This window comes from Pseudopipra pipra, chromosome 6 (genome assembly GCF_036250125.1).
Source record: "Pseudopipra pipra isolate bDixPip1 chromosome 6, bDixPip1.hap1, whole genome shotgun sequence".
NCBI classification, from domain to species: Eukaryota; Metazoa; Chordata; class Aves; order Passeriformes; family Pipridae; genus Pseudopipra; species Pseudopipra pipra.
Window position 1 is genome coordinate 33164294 of NC_087554.1, and position 23555 is coordinate 33187848.

At 33.9% G+C, this 23555-nt stretch overlaps 1 protein-coding gene across 10 annotated transcripts in view; it reads left to right on the forward strand.

Moving 5' to 3' along the window:
• FMN1 (formin 1) overlaps positions 1–23555 on the forward strand; it is a 187712-nt gene that overhangs the window by 147839 nt on the left and 16318 nt on the right. For 9 of the 10 annotated variants that reach the window (XR_010431342.1, XM_064658464.1, XM_064658469.1 and 6 more), the window contains one exon: positions 2897–2989. The exons of the other annotated variant lie outside the window; for it this stretch is intronic. Coding sequence is in view for 8 of the 9 variants with exons in the window: in XM_064658464.1 (XP_064514534.1) it covers positions 2897–2989 (93 nt within the window). In the remaining variant the exon portion in view is untranslated. The remainder of the gene's footprint in view (positions 1–2896; positions 2990–23555) is intronic. 10 annotated transcript variants of the gene reach the window in all.

Consider the following 23555-nt stretch of genomic DNA (forward strand, 5'->3'; position numbering starts at 1 on the left):
GAACAAAGACCAACTGACTTTAACATGTATCATTACAACTGCCATTTGAATCAAAAACTTTTATTTAATCCTGTCATGGAATTCTTTTTTTCTCTTCAAAATGTGTCTTTGTTTGTATCTGATTATTGATTCCTTTGAACACACTTCCATGGTTCCTTGCCATAGCTATCCCAAGCAACTTTGATGATGTTCTAAGGTTCTTCAGCCTAAAAGGTACATTTGGTTTGCGGTCCTAGCCACCATTTGCTTATAGATACTGGATAAGGAATCCTTATTTGGCATAGAATATTTCATCATTGAAGGGAATATTGAAACTGGAGAGATTTCTGTAGGAATATGACATTTTGGAGCCTGCAATTCCAGCTGAAGTTCATGACTGCCATCAGTTATTGCCTCTGTACCTATGGGATATGTCTTATTTTTAACATTAGCAAGTAAATAAATTCAAGTTTTAGTTAAATTTTTCAGTGCAGTTGACTTCAAACAGAATTAGTTGACCTTCAGTTGCCCAGATAAGTTTTTGTTTGTAGACCAAAAGTCTAGGTTATTGAGGGAAGTATCACCTAAATGCAGTCAGTTAAAGGAGGAATAAGCAGTGTAGGGCAAATACAATGCTTTTGTGATTGACAGATTTTCACTTCATCACCCTTGTCCTTGATTCCTGAGATAAAACATTCTCAGAACCCTTCATTCTGTTTTGGCAATTATCTGCAAGAACTTAAGGAAGTAAATGGATTTTTAGATAGCTATCATCTAGATAAATATTGTCATCAGAGAATCATCCAAAGATCTCTTTTTAAGTCTTTCCAGTAATGTAAATTATTAGAGTCTGCCAGCAGTTACTTAACTTCTTCTATCTCTTTCAGTTTCACTCTTTCAAGATAACTTAAGCATTTGAAACTGGTATCTGCCCTCATTCCACTTCATCTCAAAATTTTAGAGTTTTAATCAACACCTTAATTTCCTTATTCTACGTCACCCTAATTTCCTTATTCTACGTCATCTGTCTCATTTTCTCTTCATTTTTGTTCCTGCCTTCTTACTCTCCCCTCATGCCAATTGTTGATCTCCTTGTTAAGGATGTTAGGATTCTTCTTCAGAATTCACTACCCAAATCAGGTTTTTTTCTATATGCTCTATATGTTGGTACTTCTTGTCCATATTTTTGTCGTCTGATTAAGGTTAATGTTCGTCATCTCAATTTAAAAAGAAATATTGAAGGTGGTTTATATGTGCTTTCTTTTTAATTTAAAAACAATTCATTCTAGTCGTGGTCACTTCAATATTTAAATGGGGCATGTCTGAGTAACTTTTCTAAATCTTGGGTTATTAAAGCTTGTAGGAAACATCCAGGAAGCTTTCAATACTTCAGACAATACCATATGTTTGGGAAAATGCCTTTCTAGTGTATATTAGAGTGTGTGTAGATACTACTGTAGCTACAAGCTTATTTTTATAATATATATTCATATATATCTAATTCTGTATAGATTTATACAAATTAAATTATGTAAGAATATTGTAAAATAATTATTCTTATGCGGTCATTGCAACCTTACATGACTGTAATAATCATGTACATTTACTGTGTTTCAAATGCCTGAACACATTATGTGTACTATTACTTTTACAGTTGTCATTTTATATTTATTCAAAATAATTTCTAAATATTGCCTCATATGATTTTCTGTAGATTTGTTTAAACAAAAAGAGAAAACACAAACCTGTAGCTGCTACTCTGTTTAGACTTAGTCAGAAATTTACAGTACTGTCTCAGTTACTTTGCTAGATTTTTCCTACCTGTAAAACTCTAATGTCTGTTGTCTTCCAAAGCAGTAACACAATTTGCCTGAACGAAATCCTATTTCAATAAGTGTATTGTAATAGTCACGGAAAGTTCAAATTTTTAATGGTAAGCAGCATGTATCGTAAGGAAACAATCTTTAGATGTCATATAAACTTCCCTGATTTCTAATTTTTTTTTTGCTTAATTTAAATTATTAACTGAGCAGCTAATAAAAGACTTTCCCAATCCAGTATGTTTAACTTAATGCTCTGTTCTGCCTATGGTCTGGCATACAACAAATATCCGTTAATTTTACTCTGAACAGTTTGAAAGATTTGTCATATGCTGCAGGTTGCAAGACTAAATTTGGCTTCTTGGGAATGAAGAGTTGTGGGGAAAAAAATCTTGTAGTAATTCATAAATTCAGTTGCTAAATGGAAGGTAATTGCATTTTGATTTTTGTCTCCACCTTTAGTGTGGAATGCTGGAATCTACAAAGCTTACTAGAAGTTCTAGGCATGTTAAAATTCATTGGCAAAAACTGGAGTTTTTTTAGAAATTATCATGGCATCAGTTCTTAAAATAAGAGAGAGATTAAATAGTAAACAAGTTGTACTTCGATGTAAGTTAACTTTCTTACAGACTTCCACGATTTCATTTCATGATCTGGAGTTTGAATACTGAAGTAAAGCTGAATTCCTGCATCTGTTTTAGGAAAAATGTTTGAGTGTAGGCTGCCTGGCACTGATTGGTTAAAATCAGCCCAGATACAAGACGTCCTCCACTCACCACAGAAACAAAGTTTGGAGCTTTAAGTATACCACCTAGAATTAGTGTTGAGTCTGGCTGTGTTAGTAGCAAACCTTAGCACATTGCAGGAGTTTTAGGACAAAGTCATTACAAAAGACAAATTAAAAACATACAGAATTTTCTCTTTGGTATGCTAGACTAGTATTAGTATTTTTATTTTAATGTAGTTGCTGTATTCCTTAGTACTTATTTATTTCCTCTAAGTTCAGGTGACTAATTTAGATGTAGGCTTCTACAGTGCTGGATTCTACTTCTGGTAGATAACTTATGCCACAAATGTGTCTCAACTTCTCTTTGTAGCCTCTGAGAAGCAGATGAAGTTGGTTTGCAGAGAGTCTTCTGAAGAGCATCTCCAGCCCTTCAAGGGGAAATTAGAGGAATTCTTCCAGAAAGGTAACCGCATCAGAAAAAAAAAAAACATTGGCAAATAGTGTAGTGGTTTACAAAGTTATTCATAGTGTAAGCTGCATTAAATATCTGTTGCCTCTGAAAATTCCTGTGGATTATATTCCTAATGTGCCTGATGTATGGTAATATATGTTATGCAGATCTTGGACATCACTGGTCAAAGATAATTGTTCCCTTGATCTCACACATTTCCCATTGATTATTTTGTGCTTTTAAAAAAATTATTATTTGTATGCAAAATGAAAAATATATTCATCATATATTCATTAATTTATCAGAGGGAATATAAAGCTTTGAGTTTATAAAAGACTAGAATGAAAGATATTATTTTAGAGAAAGTTCACATATATACAGGATGTAATGGCATCTTTTATCAATAATGTGAGCTTATGAACTGATTTATTCAGATTTAAAGATTTTGTCTTATGTGAGATAGAAATAAGCATAAAAAAAGTGATTTACCGGGGTAGAGTCTGGAGACAATGGCTGAAATCCAAGGTACAATTTGATCATCAATTCAAGACAATGTAAACTCAGGTTGCTGTTGAAAACAACAGTCCTGTTCCTTCCTGCTTCCCATCTATGTGTTTCCCATCACCTGCTTCTGCCAGCACCATTGCCTCTGTGCTTGTGCAAAATATATAAAGGAATACATTTTCCCCCATCCCCTTGTAAGAGTACAGACTTTTTGGGTAAACAGTAGAAGTTCTGTATTTCTGACAACTGTATTAAGAATTGTTAAGAATTTAATTGTATTTCTCATAGAAATGGTGAGCAGTTTAACAGTTTACTGTTTGAGAAGTCTTAATGTCTTTTTAATAACTTTATTTCATAAGGCTATTTTATGTAAATAATTTGACAAGTGAAAACAGAATGTTTCAAAAGTAGCAGTTCCTATTAAATTGTACTGTTAAGTAAGCTAATATTCTCCTTTACTGTTCTCCCAGGCCATGAAGCTCACTGGATATATTTATTTGATATAATTTTTCTTTTAATTGCAAGTGTATTTGGATAGTGTTAAAGCAGGATATTTCTTACCACAGAACTTCTGAAACAAAAAATTGTAATGGAAATCTTTTTGTCACTGCAGGACAATTGTATTGTCTTTTTAACTTATTTGATTGGAAATTTTCACTTTACAGTTTAATAATAACATCAAGATTGAGATAGTGCTATATATATATATATGTATATGTGTATATATATGTATTTCTACAGAGCCATTATGATCTCCAGCATGCTTCTTGATCTAGCTTGCTAAATATTGTAATAATTCAATTTCGTCCAAGTCTTGCCAAGACCCTAACCAAATAGTGTCTTTCACAATCATTTCACAGATTCTGTAATTTTTACTACATCCTGGTTCTCATGAGGACTGTTGTAGTTGGTCCAGTTTGGCAGCTAAGTACCACACAGCTGTTTGCTTGCTCCCCCTCCATGACGAGGGAGAGAGGACTGGACGGATAAATGAAAGAAAACTAATGGGTTGAGATAAAGACAGTTTAATAGGGAAAGCAAAAACTGTGTGCACAGGCAGTGCAAAATAAGGAATTCATTCACTACTTCCCATCAGAAGGCAGGTGTTCAACCATTTCATAGAATCATTAAGGTTGGAAAAGACCTCTAGGATCATCGAGTCCAACCACTAACCTGACGTTGCCAGTTCCACCGCTAAACCTAAGCACGACATCTACAAATTTTTTGAACTTTTGCAGGGCCATCCCTGTGGTGCTTCTGCCACTTCCCTGGGTAGCCTATTTCAATGCTTGATAACCCTTTCAGTGAAGAAATTTTACCTCATTCCCAATCTAAACCTCCCCTGGCACACTTGTCCTATCACTTGTTACCTGGAAGAAGAAGCCAACCGCCACCTCACTATAACCTCCTTTCAGGTAATTGTAGTGAGCCATAACGTCCCTCCTGAGCCTCCTTTTCTCCAGGCTAAACAACCCCAGTTCCTCCAGCTGTTCCTCATCAGACTTATGCTCCAGACCTTTACCAGCTTCATTGCCCTTCTCTGGACATGCTCCAGCACCACAATGTCTTTGGGAGGAACCCAAAACTGAACACAGGATTTGAGGTGTGGCTTCACCAGTGCCATGTACAGGTGACAAGCACAAGTTTCATTTAGAAAAACACATTTCTGAATTTCACATTTCCAGGGAAGCAGGACTTCATTACATGTAACTACTACTTGGGAAGACAAACACTGTAACTCTGAACTTCTCCCCTGCTTCCACCTTCTTTTTCGCAGTTTATTGCTGAGCATGTGATGTCATATGGTGTGAGTTATCCCTGTGTTTGATTCAGCCAGCTGTCATCATTTTGGCCGCTCCCAACTACTTGTGCACTCCCAGCCTACTTTCTGGGGGTCAGCATTAGAAATAGAGAAGGCCTGGATGTTATGCAAGCCTGTTCAGCAATAGCTAAAACATGGATGTGTTATATGGTTATGTCACAAATCCAACGCACAGCACCATAGGAGCTGCTATGAAGAAAGTTAGCTCCATGTTAGCTAAAACTAGCAGAAGGAATAGCAAATCGTTTCACCACAGTCTCAAAAAATAAAGGCAACTCAGTACCTGGTTTCTTCTGCAGTGCTGAGCTACCCTACTTTCTGACGAGTGGAATATGACAAAAATACCCAGTTGATCTAGGAAGAAGATTAATTCTGCTTTAGATAAAATTGCATTTTGATTGTGCATTATCATTTCAAATAGAAAAACATTCTTCCAGATATTTGCCCTATTTATGCCTATTGATGTGGAAATTGAGATATATTTATCTTTAATGGTGTAATAGATAATTTTATCATTATGTGTGTGAATAATGTATATATTAAAAAAAAAAAAAAAAAGGATACTTTCCTCTATGGTGGCCTGGGACAAGAAGTTCTTTATGTTAAATTTATTGGACACTTTTTAGTGTTTCAGGTCTTTTGCATTCTAGAAAAAGCAAAACCACTTGGATTACTTACTTGACCACTTTTTTCTTATGTTCTGTTGTTCTCCTTTTGCTTTATAATGTTATGCTTTATGGTATCTAATCATACACATTTAGTTTTGTATCATTTAACTTCTCATCTTTTGTCATCTTTGTTTCATCTACCTTATTCTGAGATGAGTTTTCAGTAGGTTGTTGGATTCTGTAACTATCAATCCTATTTCTTCATCAATCACCTGATTGATTTGAATCTTTATAATGGTGGGTGATACCTTCTGTGGCATTAGAATGGAAATCCTATAAAATCCTACAATGAAGACAGATAAAAATAACACAGAAACACATCTTGATTTGTGACACTAGAATAGGCATTGGACAAATGTCAAGCTCAGAGGCAAGTGTCTGTAAACTCCTACTTCTCTGAAATTAGGAGTTAGCTGATAATACTGAGCATCCGATAAGCATCTGCTTTCAGTTTTGTTTGTTTAAAAAAGAGTTGCGGCTGGTTTGAGCAAATGTAAGAAAAAATTGTCTGTTATCTTTCTGCCAGCTGACAGCACGTATCCAAAACTCAGATGATTTTCTGAAACTTCTGGATTGAAAATAATGAGGCTGGAACTCATACACACTGAAGTTTTTCTTATACGTACAATTCCCATCATTTCTAGTCAATGCTAAATTGAAAATACTGTAAGGAAAAAAATACTGATTTGCTTGAACTGAAATGTTTACATTTCCTAATGATAATTAATACCAATTAAATCTAATGCTTGCTCTGTTGTAACAAAAAACACTGTGAGTGTTATGGAGACTGACATTCTAAAATGCTAGAGGGGATAAACTGTACTTCTGCTGATGTCAGTGCTGTTTTGTATAGCTGGATGTAATGTAGCCCAGTGCCTTTGACAGGGAATTACATGCCAGAAGCTTTATATTCTATTCCCAGTTTAGGTACTTCGTGATTCTAGCAGAGTTGGTTAATGTCCTTTTCAGAGAGCGTCTCACTTTTCTGTTACACAGAATGTTTAATAATGGTTCTTGCTGTTTTTTGTAGTGAAAGATAATCTTTGTCAAGTACTTTTTGAATCCCACATGAAAGATGTCTTATGTAAACTGTCTTAATACTTCATCAGATATATTTGATATGCACATGGTTTTTGAAAAAGGCTTAGATTATTCTCAAATTGGAAATAATCTTTAGTAGATTTAATTATATGCAATAAATTATACTAGTTTTACTATAATACGAAAACCTACTAATTACTATAAATTAATATACACTTACTGTATTCCCACGGAATTACTGGGGGGGTGAGAAATGTGTTGGTAAGTATTTTCCATTTAAATTGCCATGATATGCAAGAAGACCTTTGAAATCATGAAATTAATGGGTGGTCTAAAATGCTGTTTAGGTCATGAAATTCTTGCTCAGAATTGCTTAGAATAAAACTCGTTTGATACCAAACTATCTCATGCAAAAAAAATCAGAAGGGTTAGATGACTATGACAAAGATGCAAAATACTCTCTTTTGAAAAGTAGAAAAGAAAAAGTTTTGTTACTGCTGCTGTGCAGCTCACTGGAAGGGATACTGGCCGGTGGCCATTGGCGTTAATTTTTCATAGTGTTTTTTATTCTCCTTGTGCATTCTCTCAAGAATAATAACAAACCAGAAAGCGAATGGCATAAAGGAGTAAGTGAATAACCTTAATTAAATTTATTTCTTATTTTGCCACTTAGCTACTTTTATTTTTTGTCTATTTTAATAAACGTGGAAATGCATAATACAGATTCATGCAGGATCTTGCAAAATCTGGTCCCAAATTCTTCTTCATTGGATCCAGGTCAGAAAGCATGTAAAAACTTTAATCTGGGTGTGGTTTCCTCCCTCATATTCTGGAATGTGCCCATCAAAAAGTCTTTATCATTCATAGCAATTAGCATAGGAAGAGCATAGCTTTTTCTCTTCATTTCTCTAAGAATAAAGCATCTTGATGATGAAGACTGTGCTATTAGAGGAATTAATTTATTTTACAGCAGCATCTGGGAAACAAGTAGTCTGATGTCAAGACAGAACAGTTTTTGAAATTTATTAACAATGGAAAGCAAAGCTATTTGGGAAAGGCACATGATACACTGAAGCATCCAAGGTAACAAGCAAGATGGAGAGGGAGGGATTTGGCAAATAGATTAATCTGTTGAGATTAATCCTGAAGTGAAAGAAATTGTCCTATATTTAGAATTCTAGTCTAGCACTTAGGAAACATTGGTTAAATTAATTGCTTTGCTACAACTTTGCTACAACTGCTGTACTAGTAGTTTTATGTATACTACATGAAAGGTCAACACTATGCAGTCTTTGGGACTATACAATAGAAAAATAGAGTCATAGACCAAGCTAGTCACTGTAGCGTTATTTCAGGAGCTAGTGCATTCTTCAGACAAGTTTAACAATTAGATGGAAAAAGTCTGTAAATCAGATTTTAACTGCTGAGTAATTTCTTCTTAGTAATATCTTCTTAGGAGTAATTTCTTCTTAGGCTGCAGTAGCTACCTTGGCATGCATCCAGTCTAACGCACTTTTTAATGTATTTCTGGTACAGAAGGGGACTTTTGATCCACGTTTCCTCATTTCCCTTTTAGAGTCCACGACATAGGATTGTTGAAGTAGTCTATTGGGAAAGAAAATAAGAAATAAATTCTATTAGAAAGGCCATCAAGATGATCAGAGGGCTGGAGCTGAGCATTGGGGCTGTTCAGCCTGGGGAAGAGAAGGCTCTCAGGAGACTTTACAGCAGCTGCCTTCCAGTAACTAAATGGGGCTACAAGAGAGCTACGTAGTGATCTATGCCCCCAGGGAAAGCAACCTTCTTATGTTAGTTTTTAGCCTCGTACATATTTTGATGGTGGGAGGATGATAATTTATTCTATTACAGGAAAAAAAGCCTTTCCACTCAAATTTGCTGCTTTTCTATCAAAGCAGTCTATGAAGTAGAAAGCAGAATGTTAATATTATTTAGTAGTAGTGAATCAGAAGTCAACAATACTCCCAAGACACCATTTTCACAATACGATAACATTTCTTATTTCTCTCTTACTGTTAATGGGACATACCTTTATACATTTTAATACAGTCAAAGATTAGGAAGAAAATTACATTGGCTCTCATTTCCTTTAATAGTGTGACAGTATTATAGTTGTTTTTAAGACAGATATAAAGATTATGTTTAAAGTCCTTACTCAAAGCAGTTTGGTAGAGCTGTTCTATAATGACTTCCCAAAATACCAGAAACCTCTGAGAACTATTTAAAATTCTTGCTTCTACGCAATAAATTTACATCTTTTTTCCCCAAGAAGACTATTAACAGAAAGAAAGAAAAATATTCTAAAACTGTATATGAAATTAAGTCACATACGTGTCTTCCCACTAGTGTTGTACTCCTCTGCTTTAATCTACATACTGGGTTATGGTACTTGTGTTCCATTTTATTTGTAAAGCTCTTGAACATTTTAATGCTGAACAAATGAATAAGAAAATCAAGGATAATTTTTTTAAGCACTGAATTTCAGTACCAGCTGCCTGTTAAAATATTGTGTGTAAAAAACAGAAGAACAATAGCACTTTTAAGGATCCTAGAGTTGTCCTGATTTTCTTACCTGCAGTTATGAAGCTGCTTCTGTCAACTGGAAAATATATCTCTGTACATATAACCAGTTCTACAAGGCATGAGATGCTCTTGTAGATTCTGTGACTATTCGGTCTGCATATCAAATACTGATTCTTCCTTTTGTGAATAAAATGTACAGATATGATGACTTTTAACTTCAAAGCTTTATTTTCTGTTCTACTTACCATAACTTTTTTTCTCCTCATTTGTTTTCACTGAGATGTTTTATTATCTCTGCCACGCATATGCAGTTCTCACATTAAACAGTGTGGGAGGATATTTATGTCCAGTGTCAAACATGAAAAATATGTCATACTTCCTTGCAGTGATAATGTTTGCTTAAAACTTTTTATCCTTCCCAGCAATGACATTACAGACCAGGCAAAGTTTGTGTTTAGATGTGGAACGCTGTTTTATAAGCCAGCAGCAGAATTACTTTTATCTTTCAAACTGTTTGTGACAGTCATAACTGTTTTCATCGCTCAAAGATCGTTGTATTTAAACAGATGAAAGAGTGATTTACATAAATTGGCATGAGTCTGCAAAGAACCAAACCTTATTGCTGTGTTACTCAGAGATTGTATAGTTAGACACTAGCCTCAGTCCATAAGACACCAAATAAGTTGTCCTGGAATGTGATTGCATCCATATGCCTCTTAACTAATGCAATATTGACAGTGAACTGATTCAAAGAACAAGAATTTGCTCTGAAATTAATATTTCCTTCTACAATGCCAGAAGAATTACCAGAATCAAAGTCTTTAAAATTGATGTTAATTACAGATATGACTTTTCAGGAAACTTTCAGTTTATTATTTTTGAAAAAGGTATACATCAAATTGCTATAATCAGTTCCACTGTATCATGACTTACTATAAAAATTGGAAGTTTACACTCCATCAGAATGTGTAATATGAATGTAATTTAGAAGAACTGTTAATTAAAAAATGGAATGTCATCCTTTCTTGGAAGACAAGGAGAGAATCTCTTAGAGACAACAGTTCCTTCCAGCTTCTTTTCAATTTGATTGTTTTATACTGAATTACCATGGCTGCTACAAAGTCACTGGCATTCCATGATAGAGAAGGATTTCCTATTAATAGCAGCTGAGTGACATAATGAATGTTACTGTTGATACCCTTGATTTAATACAAAAATATGATGTATATGATAGTTATAAAATTTATACCTAGAATTACTGATACCTTTACTATAGCCACAATCAGCTGTCTGGACTCTGGCTTTCACTTTGAATTCTCATTGTAACCTCTATTTTCTGTTCAATTCTACTGAATTTCTTCCAGTTTCTGTATCATAGACTTAGAGATAAACAGAACTGTAGGTTATGTGTGTTGGTTTTTCACAGGGATCCTATTAGGCTTTTTTTTTAATCCAGCTGCTTTCTTCTTTACTGTATTCTTATGAATTTCCTGCATGATTTCTTATTTATCTACTTTTTGTGTCATTATTCTCTCCAGTCAACTCCACTAGCACACAGTTTATCTGGATTTGCTTTGCTGTGGACATCCTCGTCTTGCCCTATTTGTGCTGATATTCAAAGTCAGGGAACTAATAGCATTTAAATCCACGTCAAAGCTTTCCTTGCGGGAAGTCAGGATGCTCCCTGATTCATTACTTTAGCAAGCGTTTACATATATGAAAGATACTACTGCAAGGAAAGAGCAGAGTCAAGAATTGGAAAGGATTGGATAGAAGAGGTTCATGCATTTAAATAATGAAAGGACCAAACACACTTTCTCTCAAAAGGCTCTAGTACGTACCATCACACTGGTCACTCTCAGTTTATGTTTGTCCCCTGTACTCTATAATTTCACACCATAGTCTTTGTATTAAGCTTGGAAATACCCATCACTGCTACCATATAATACAAACTGATTATGACAGTAACATGCTTAATCTGATATGCATTTGTGTGGAATTTCTCTGTGGACATTTGTAATTTTGGTATATTAATACTTTTTCTCAATTACTTTTCATACCTGTGCAAACATATGATTATCCTGTTTTAATGCTTTTGAGCATGATTGATAAAAATACTAGATGCTGAAAATTTCATCAAGAAATTGGAGCTCTATGGATTAGATTCTCTTACGGTGTAAACTCTGATTTCCTTTTTAAGCAATGAGAACAGGTAAAATCTGCAGTGTTGTTGAAAAGGATGTAGCGGGACCCTTGTTTTGAGAACAAAAATAACAATCACAATGTTCCTAGGGCAGTTATCAGAAGCTTGAAGCTGGTTAAAAGTTAAAGTACCAGCTTGATACTAATCTCTCAAAATTGAGGAATGACAGAGTAAAACCATATGGATAATACAGTGTTGTGAGATTACACCTGTGATTAAAGACAGACTTCTCCTAAATATTAAAAAAAAAAATCTAATTTCAGGTCATCATTCAACCTCTCCTGCAACTTCTGTGATATCTTTGAGCCTAAATACTTCAGATGCCAGGGCAAGATATTTAAAAATGTACCTTTGTCCTGCAAAGAGCCTTTACAGTGCTGCTTTTGAGCACCCTGACAGAGGTGGAGAAATCAGTGGTTTTATATCTCTTAAGAGATGTATGTATGAAATTTATTGGAACGGTACTTCTTTCATAGCATGTAAATCAATTGAAACTTTTTAGCATCAAGATTTTTCAGCCATCTAAACCTTGTCCCAAGTCAGCTGTTTTGAAAGTGTCTAAAAAATATTTCTTGAAGGACTTCTTTTAAGCTTCTGCACAGCATATTTTCGGATATAACTGTTGGTACAAAGCATGTGTATGAAGTCTTTCATCTTGGGAATGTCTTACAGTCTGGAAGTTCCCTCCACAAAGTGGAGAATGAACAGAATGAGGTATTATAGAGGATTGTGGTGCCCTAGGACAGGCAGGGATACCTGACTAAACACAACATTGTAGCTCTGTGGCCAAGCAGAAATCTTCAAACTGAAAGAGTATAATGCTAAGAGGAAAAAAGTGCTCTATAAAATGTGTTTGGTTTGAATATCTATGGAGTTATCAGTACAGTTTTCAGTAACTGTTTACAATGTGATTCCTTAATTTCTGTTTTACACAAAGGGCCTGATCCAGCATTGAGTTGCATGGGAGTTGGATAAAGCATATATATGTTAAAGATTATTAAGCTTTACACATCAGGGATTCTTTCCTTAAATGTAGTTGAGCAGTTCATAGGACAGAGAATCCTCAGGTTTAGTTAGGAGAGCTGATTCTATGAATTCTATTTGAAATAATGGTAGGGGAACTTTGACTTTCCTGCCTTTTTAATTCCAGTCATTTTTCACTGTGCCATAATTTGATATTGGTTTGGGTTTTTTGAGAATGAAGTAAATGTTCTCAGTATTTAAAATTTCTTTTCAAATTTAAAAATATTTTCAATAACTTTATGTATTTCCAAACATTTTTTAAAGTAAGTTGTTCTAATAAATATTTGATGTAAAGAATATTCTTCAGTTCTAGTTGCAGATGAACCAAATTCCAAAGTATATTATTACTTTCACCTGCATATGATTTTTTAAGTTGATTCAAGACTTTCCTGTTCTAATAGAGAAAAACAATAAGAGGAATCAAGCTCGTTATGACTATTTTATTACAGCATAATGAATTGAAATACAAATGATTTGTGTTAATTATATTTCTCAGAAATAGGTTTTGTGGTTTTTAAGGGATAATATCGATTCAAAATGGTCGTCCAATAAAACTTCAGCTATGACTGAGTTATATTTAACTCTTCTACTAATGGGAAAATTGAAATTGCCTTTTGCACAGATCCACTAATATTATTCAGTAAAAGCCATTTCCAAGAGATAGGAGGTACCTCATAAACAATAAGGTAATAATAAAGCCCTAGAGGTTCAGTGAGCAGAAAGTCTGCAGTAGCGGGCTTAGCTGCTGCAGTCACATTCCCTGGTCCTATTATCTAATACTCATATCCTCTTCTCTCCTTTTGTATGAGGATAAATGTGAACATTATAAATGTTTAAATCTACTGTGGGAAGAAAATTCCAGATCCTCCCAGCATAGCATTAAACAGAAAATAAGCAAGCTGTAAAACACTAAAATAGATCAGGTAGATGCAGTAATAACTCTTGTTATTTTCCTAGTCTTAAATCAAGCTAATGTGAATTTTTTTTTCTTTTGTGTACACTCTCATTTCTCTCATCATGGTAGTATCTGAGTGCTTTCAATGAATGAATTAAATGGCCTGAATAATGTGTCACACATGCTTCATTTTTCCTGTCATCCTTCCCCCATAAGGAGAATAGTAGGATTGTTATTTAGAAATTGAGGGATCCTTTTTTTCCAATATATTCTTCTATGTGTTTATCACAAAGAAGGCAAGCTCAGGAAAAAAATCCTTGCTTTGTATTTGTATGCATTTTGGTGTTTCTTGTAAAAACATCAATTAAAGGAATCTGAACAAAATACTCTTTAATGTTAGTATCCTGTGTTTTATTTGTGGCAAGATGGAGAAATATTGCAGGTCAAAGTTTGCATCTATTTTTCCAAATTTTTTTTCATTTTATATCAGATTACAGGCCTTCCAAACTAGTAGGTAGATAAATTTTTCTGCTTAAGTCAAGGTTGTAGAAAAACTTTGAGTTAAAAACAAAAATTAATTACATTGGAAATATGAAATAATTAGACAAATACTTATGATTTTGTAGAGGAAATTACAACGTTTTTGTTTGGGAAAGTATTGAACCTATATTATAAGTATTTTTAACTGTTTATCGTAACTATTTGTGTAGAATATATGTAGTCCAACAGAAGTGATTTTTCTATTGTTGTATTCTCTAAGTAGAAGCTAAGTCATGCATGCTTTTTCACAGAGGCATTCATGATTTTTGAGCAATATGTTTTCTTTATTTTTGTTGTTTCTTGTTTAATTCTAGCTATTTGAATTTCATATTTCTTAGGCTCAATCTTAGGGTTTCTTACTAAATATTAATCTTTATAAATAGTAATTTTATTAGTTAAAAATATAGAGTTTTATTGGAAGATTTTTTCTTTCTTGTTAAGACATACAACTTTTTTCTTAAACAAGATCCTGCTAGGTGTTCTTCAAATTCAGTTTTGATTCAGGTTTGAAGAAGACTAAATCAATGAACTTCAGAGGCCCAATTGTATCAGGTTCAGTGATATTAATAGATAAATATGGAAAAGTTTGCTGTAGATCATCTTATAATCAATCTGTAGTTTTATAAGAAATTTTCTAAAGAAGGACTGTTCATTTGGCACATTTCGCATCACTAAAATGCAGTTATGGATGCTAAAAAAAGATAGGCAAAGTCTACCTTAATATTTCACCTTACTTTTATATGTAAATATCCGATATCAATACTTAGATTTGATTTTCCTTTTGATTTTCTTTACCCTTAAATATGGGTATTCGTGTATTTGAGAACCAGTTTCGCTTGAAGTTCTCCTCCCCCATCCTGTCTATATGGATGAACAAAAAGGGGAAGGTGACTGTCATAGTTCCAAGCAGCACCTTTTTAGAAGGTCAGAATTATTAAATTCATTCTAAATAATGTAGTTTTTCTGTTCATGCTTTTTATTGACAGTCTTTGTTTCTTAAAGAACCTTCATTGCTTTTTTTTTTTATTTAAACAGAAAAGTAGCAAAGAAACAGATGTGTCCCATATAAAATATGCAATAAATCTTGTCTCACAAATTCTTTGCTCTGAACTTTCTGACAGAAACTGTCAAATATCCACTTTAATTCTAGTATAAAATGTTCACTTTGTGTCATGGCGCCAACCACCATATGCTGAAATAAAGTCAGTAACCAGCAATAAAAAAAGGCAACATACACACCTTTGAAACAGTACAAGCAATCAACAGTGAGAAAGGTCTATATAAATCTATGGAGAATTAATCTCAGCTTTGCCACTATCCTGCTGGGCATTTACAATGAGACTTTGCTCCCGACCACCAGAATTGGCTTATTTTGCAGGAGGAGCGTATCCTAATGAGGGGAAAATGTAGGTAAAACAAAGCAGCAGCTTTTAACCCCCCACCCCCATGCTTTCGATCACCTAGAAGAGCATATCCTAGTGAGTTCAACCTTTGGGGCCACTACACATCGAGCATTGCTGTACTTTAGCAATGTGAAACCAATCTTGACTGAGCTCAATCAGCAGAAATTACTTTTGAGCTTCATAAATCACTGTTATCATTCCACAGGAGGAGGTATTGCTATGGATTTTTTCTCCTAAAAGTTTTCAGGCCACAAATTTCACAAGCTTTTCTGAAATGATTTTAATTATATTTGTATAATTATTCTTTATCTGCCAGCTTGTCTGTTGGTTCACCATCAAATTAATTTTTTTAAATAATATTCTTTTGGTTTTGAGACCTCCTGCTTCTTATTGGTTTTTAATAATTATTCAACTATTTAAAAATATTGTCCTTGGTATAAAAGCATGTCAATCCTTAAAGTTTCTACTTAAGCTTACAAAAGGAGATTGTAGTTACAGATAATCTAGTTTTCCTGGACACAGAACAGATTTAACCTTATTATGTTTGAAAGGATTAGAATTAATTTTTCAGTTCCATAAACTGTTTAGATACATTTAGTCAAAGATTAATCTTGGAATTAGACCACAACGTTATAGGAGTTTATTAGTAAGAAAGTAGAATTAGAATATATTTCTGTAGTGTTGAAGTACTAGTAGGCTTTAAAAAATATTTATTATGTGGGACACTGAGTGTGGGAGAATGAGGGATTAATGGCTTGATTACATTTTAACAGAATGCAGTTTCAAATAATTTAATTGGAATAAATTGAGAAATGTAATGCTAAGTCTTGTTTTGTAATTAGTACCTCCAGAACACAGGAAAGTAAGCCTAATGTTAGTCCTAATTTTGATGAAAAAATTAACATTTTGTATGGAAGCCAATTGAAAAATAGCTTTAATTTAAAAATCTGCTCTCACAAAATACAATAAAATCGTACTAAGAGAAATATATTTTAAGAAATTTAGGACTTTATGAAAAATAACTTTTTTTTCTTCATAGTTAGTTTTAATGTTCTCTAAAATAACCTTCAACACTTTTTCTGGCACATTTATAGACAGCATTATCACTTCTAAAAGAAAACATGATTTCCTAGGTTGTTTTATTACCTCTGATAATAAACACTTTCTTGAATGTGTTGCTTGAGCATGTTCTGCTGGTGTTGTGTCTCTCTGTGTGTGTACAAATGTCTACAATTTGTTATGGTTTTGTAACATTAAAAATACTAAATATGATATTGCACAATTTCTGTATGCTAAATGTTAATTAATTAGTCCTTGACCCATACCTAAGATATAGGTTGACAACTTACATTCCTTGTAACTTGTGGGAAGCTTGCTTGTTAAGCAGCTTTCCAAGACTGCACAAACACTCTTTGTACTATAGAATCATTTGTACATTTTCATCATTGGTTTGGGTTTTTAGTTTTAAAAAAAATTTGCACCACTGCAGAGGAAAGTAAACTGTTTCAGGGAAGGATGATTAAGACCTCATGGCAGCAAGTGTTCTGAAGACTATTTTGAAAGGACTTAAGATGTCTATACCAGTATTTAAACCATCTAAAAAAAAGTTGTGTAGCCAAATTCCATGTTAAAATGTGCTGTTTTCTAATTTAATGACTAGGTGAAAGAAATAAGGCTTATGTGATTACACAGTCTGTTGATTGTTCCCCTGCTAATAATTTTTAATGCATTGGCCAATTTTGACCAAATGTGACAGAGTTAGAGATCCTGAGGTATTAAGCTCTTAAAATCTCAATAAAAATATGTGGCTAAATAGACAAGAGTGACCCTACTAGCCTTCCAGGGAGAGAAAGGCTGTATCAGGAACTCAACCCTTAATTAAACATTAATTAATCCATCTGGGAACCACCTCTGAAATACAGATCTACAGTAGACCAAGTTTCATTGATTACATTGCTCCCAGACCTTCTTTTTTATCTGATAGCGTAGAAGAAAGATCTCTTCATGGTCATGGGATCATTTGGTTTGGGAATTTTTTGCCTTCTAATATACTGTAATAGAAAACTATGTTAGTCATACAATCAGATATTTACATATAATTTCCAGGGTGTCTGTTGAATTCCCTGAGTTCATAAAGCCTACCAATTAGAAGTTAGTAACTAGCTAAAAACAGTTTATCAAGTAATACATATTATAAGTTACTAGGAAGCTGTATATAGAACACTTAAACTTTCTAATGTTTCTGAAATATAAAACATTTATAAGACAAAAAAGCTCCTGCATGAGAATAATGGACTGTAGCCAAGTGAAGTAATTTGCAGTCATATGGTTTTTTCAGATTTGAAATTTAATACAGTACAACAAAACCCAAAATGAAACAGAAAATGTTTTCTACTTCATGTATTCTCTCATTTGCTATGTTTGTACAGGAAGTCTTCTAAGTAATAAGAATTCCTTTGTTCAAAACAAAATTAAAAGTAATATTACGTCTCAAAATATAGGGTTGTATTAAAAGTAACTCATATAAGAATGTAGAAATAGGAGAAAATTAAGCTTTTATGTACAGTTCTAGACAGATAGATGTTTCTTGAATATATCTTTTCTTAGATCAGGATACACAACTCCTCTAGGGTTTTTGAAACATCATAATTGGCAAAAAACTTCAGACTATTCATTTTGTGATTTTACATTCTTTCGCATTCATATGAGTATTTTCATGAGTACTTGCTTATTTGCACTTGAAATTTGTTAATTTGTTTAAAAGATGCTATTAATTTTATTTCCATTCCTTTAAAATTCACATTTCAAGAAAGCAGATTCTGGCAGTGTCAGGTATTGAAATGTATTTCATGTATTATATCATACAGATTATTCATTTATAACATTTACAATGTATTGTCTTCATGGCCTTTTATGCAGAGCCCTGTCTTTTTCTAGACAGTCAGATAACAGTAAGAATAAAGAAATTAAATGGATGTTGGTGATTATTATGAACACTTCGTATGAATTGCTAGTTACATGCTGTTGGCATTGCTATCATCAACGAAACAATAAAGCCTCAATGCATTTAAAACTACAGATTGTTTCTTCTACTTTGCATAGCGCCCGATTAAACAGAGTTATTAAAAAGTTTCCCTTGCGTGAAAATTGTACTTGAGAGTGGAGATGCATTTAGTGTACTTTTAGCCATAAAGTGTTCTGGGTTCAGCTTCTGATACCCAAATATAGCATCCAATCCAAGAGATTTGGATCTCTGTTATCAAATGGTGGTATGTCTTCATGCTTTAAAAAGAGTGAGAAAATAAGGTCTATTGTTGTTTGTTCTCCTTACTTGGCAAAGTCATAGGATGTGACTTTTGTCACTTTGGAAAATGATAACCCAGCTGAACCTCTCTGTAGATATACTCTTCTTCCTCAGCCCTTGATTAGGGGGTTAGTATGTTTCTAGGATGAGTTTCATGTTTTGACTACCTTTCAACATGCCTACCTAAGAGGTTTTAGTCTTGACTAGTAAGGAATGTGGGCTCTCTAGAAGTGTCCTAATAACCTTTTGTCACTGTTTTAGCAGTCTCTGTCCAAGCTTTAAAAAGTTACAAAAGGAATGTCATTAGGGGTTTTCTTTTGGTTTGTTGTTGGTTGGTTTTGTCTATGTTTTATCCTAGATTCTATCTTAATCTTAACTGGTCGGTTGGAAGACATGAGTCAGAGAAGACATATTTCCTTCCTCGAGGCAAAAACAAAAAAATCAAATACCTTGTTTTAGGGTTTTTCCCATGCAGAAAACTCTATAATTTGCCTGCCTCTAAAAGTTCATGAAGCGTGTACTCAACCTTGAAATATAAGCTAAGAGTTCCAATGTCTCCATCCTGACTGCTACTTGTCTAGGTTTTCTTGTAATTTTGAAGATTATCATTGCTCCAAAATGCTTAGGAAATTTATAAAACTTTATGCATCAGATCTTTCAATTATGAAAATAATAAGATACTGAAAAATAAAAAAAAAAAAGCTGTGCCTTGGACACGCCTCCCACAAAAAGCTGCAATGGATACAACTAGATCAGTACACTTGTGTGAACTATCCTTCTTAAATGCATTCCTATATTTAAGGTCAGAGAGAAATACCAGAAAGTTTATCCATCAGAATCAATGAGTATTCTCACTAGAGGGACAGAAGTAGCAGATTTTTGTGCAGTTGGGAGTACCCAAGAAAGAGTTTTTCTTTCTTTGTTTTCCCCTCTTAGTGCATCATCATTCTGTGCTTGCCTCTTTTACTTACCGACCTTCTCCAATTTTCAGTCTATGCTGGTGTCCACTTTTTTCTTTCCTTCATTCTTTAGGGAACTATTTCATAGTAGCCTGATGCATGGAGAGATATTCATTTTGTTGTAACTGGAAGCTGCTGTGCATATATTAGACCTGTTAAAAATAAATATTTTCTGGTAATGTCTCATTTTCAATATAGTGTTTCACATGCTGTTCCATCCTCAGCAAGTAGAATATGTAGAAGAAATAAGCTGGGGGATTTTTTTACCGTTTTACCATTTCACTTTTAAAACTGTTACAGGGTCATGAATCTTCAAATGCTCGCTTCTGCATTTCAGTAGAAGGAAGTCTTAGAAACATCTTAGATTCATAAGGCAAATTCATAAGATCATAGTCCTTTTTTTGCTTATTCTCTGAGCTAGATACAGACAGCAAGATGAGTAAGACTCGTGGCTGGTCTTCAGAGTCTGCAGCTGTATTACAAATAACTTCTTACAGCAAATTAGAACTGTATATTTTGTAAATACCTGTTTTCCTTTCAAAGCTCTTTTCTGTAGAAAGACACAGCAGTTCTTAGTTGATCCTGACTTCCATATCTGGAAGATGGAAGATGTTATATTGACTAAGATTGTCTGCTTCTTGTAGGACAGGATCTGATACTTCATTCAGGATATGGACTAATCCAACAGTAGAGCTTATTAAGAACTTGCATTTAGATGCAAGACTAGACAGCAAACTTTACATTTGACAATTTCCTTTCATCTTCAAAACTGGTCAAGACTAATGACTTGAAGACCAGACAGGAGGGTATCTCCATACCAAATGCAGCTTTGGGGAAGTAATTTTGAAGGACCCCTATGTAATCTGTATACATGTAAGGTAGAACATCTGTGGTTACATCATGAGATGTGTTGGTGCAGTAGGATTGGCTCAGCAGTGTGTTTGCAGTACAGATTTAAACTCTGAGTTAGATTTACTGTGAGGTGAACATCTCCACCTCTTGTTTCAAAGCTGTCTGAAGGCTCAAATGTTACTTTGGTCCCTTTGTCCCTATTAAGTATTGGAGTGTATTTACTGTTGAGCTTCCTGTTTAGTTTCCTCCTAATGGAAATCAGTTTACAAGCACCAGAACTTATCTGCAAACTAAATCAATGCTTAATAAATGGGGACAGTGAGGAAATTTGCTTCGAAAGCGTCCTAATTAAAAAGCTTATGCCAATCGTCACTGTATTTCAGTGTTCACTGCAGTCATGCTTTTCTCTAATACAAGAAATAGAATGTGATAGGAAATGTCCATTTCAAAACAAACAATAATTGCTGCACATAGTTAGGCTATAGTACTTCTGCCACAGCAAGTTTTTGGAAGCTAAAAAGCTTCTAAAAGCTTAGGCAGAGAATGAGCAAGTTCTTAGGAGGGAATCCATTGAGATTACACTAAAATGGCATCCAGTGCAGGAAACGTTTTGTATGACCTACAGAATCTCAGAGGCAGAGAACACTCAGGGGAAGGATTGTGTGTTTGTCCTGGCCCATAAATCTAACTGAGCACCTGCTTCAGTGCCTGCCAGGGTCAGGATATTAGGTTGGATAAATCCCTGTGCCAGTCTGATATGGCTGTTAATATATTCTTAACTTTAGGAAATTGAGGAAACTGAAATCAACCATGTGGCCTAATGGTGAAAGAATTACTTGATCCCACTTCTGCAAAAAGCAAATTCTGTGCAAGCAAGTGTGGTGTTGCCAGAGAAATAAAAAGAAATAAGTTTTTTCATTTATGTAATTCATTTTAATTGCCTTCAGTAATTCCACAAATTTAGATAAGGACTGATATCTTGATTATGAGTCTTTGAGGACTCCTGAGGAAAATACAGTGTTTCATGGAAACATTTGCTGACAGCATGGATTGTGTTAGTTATTGCAGTTGTGGAGAGGGAGAAAAAGAGCAGGATATTACAAATTCTGAGTGGAAAATCAGTTATAAATTTTATGGAAGATTAATGAATTACTCTGGTTTCTTGTCCTACACATTATGTAATATTTATAACACCTATTTACATATAATTTGTTATATAGAGTTGCCAATTCATTTTCTTAACAAATCTCAACATCTGAATTTCCAATAAATGCTTTTAAACAATTCCTAGGTGGACATTTTTACAGTTAAAAATATGAAAAATACTGTTTGTCAGATAATAAAGTATTTTCTTCCTTCCTCTTTTCCCTCTTATTGGTACCTAAACACACACACTGTTATATTAATGTAAATGTTGTGTGCTCCTTCCTAAAAGCCACATAGTTTTTTTTTTACTCTCTCTAACAAATTAAAACTTCTTTCCACTATCTTTCCTTATTCTGTTCTTACAAGATCAAAAGAGAGTAGGTCAGGTCTTGCCACCTAACTATATACGTATGAGCACGTTGTCCTTGTTAGTTACTGTGTTTTGTGTACAGGGACCTGAAGATATTCAATTTCTGTTGTAGCTGGGAATGTAGTTATGTTGATAAATTTGCCCTACTGAATTTTTCATCTCCTTGACAAGCAGAAAGAAATTATTAATGTAATAATGAAGTGTAGAATTTTATACACAGTTCAGCTTATGCAGTTATTTTGTATCATTATGAATCATCAGAATTCCAACCTATGTTTTTTGCTTTTAATGATATAAAATGAAAGACCTGTCAAATAATGAATTAAGTTTAGTAGGTTAACTTTAGCTGAATTTTCAGGAGATTGAAATGAATGCAAACAAATCAGAACTGCCCTATCTATTTCAGTTGCAGCTGTCTTGCCACCAAGGTTTGAGGTGGAAAATCTAATGTTATAGAATTAATTGCTTTCCTTGCAAAGGTCACACAACATTGTTTCTGGCTATTGCCATACTGAAATAATCTGAGTATCTCCAACAGATTTGCCCAACATAGGGAAGCATATGAATTGAAATCAATCTGTTTTGTTAACAGCAAATGTACTGAAGTAATACATTTTTTAGTTTTATCTTTTTTTTAACTGTCATAGTACAAACCTCTTTGTCAGTAGCCTTATGATGAAATAGAGTCATTCGGGACCAATTTCTCGATGTCCTTGTCTGTGAACTCCAGTTTGTAGCTGTATTTCAACCAGTCACTCCTATAGACTGAGCAGTAAAAAGATACACTTCTTTATCTTTGTATATAGAAGTGTCTGAATTCTGTTTATATTGACATTAGCACTTACAGAATTATTCTAATGTGGATTAGTAACAACTTTTCCACGATAGTATTGTGTTATATATGTAGTATTCTACTGCAGCTGAAGTTGCTCCATTGTATTAAGAAGACTTGATCAACAAAAACTAGTGCTTTTGCTTTGAGTATCCAGCTCAGGAAACATTTTCAACAGTAGAGAATGCCTGTCTTCTGAAAATCAAATCCTTTTAAGTAGTTCTTTTGAGCATTCTGTAGCAGAGAGACTCAGATTCACTAACCGTATTTCATACTCTTGACTGCTTTTTCAAAAAAAGTCATGTGCGTACCATACATTTAAAGTATTTTCACTTTACAGCTTCCAGAATAAAATGTGGTAGCTATATGGACCTGTAACTATGTTCAGTACCTGTTCAACTCCACTTGAACTTCCAATTATTTGTCCAATTAAACAGTTTTAAATTTGTAAATTCTGACGTACAACAATATAGAA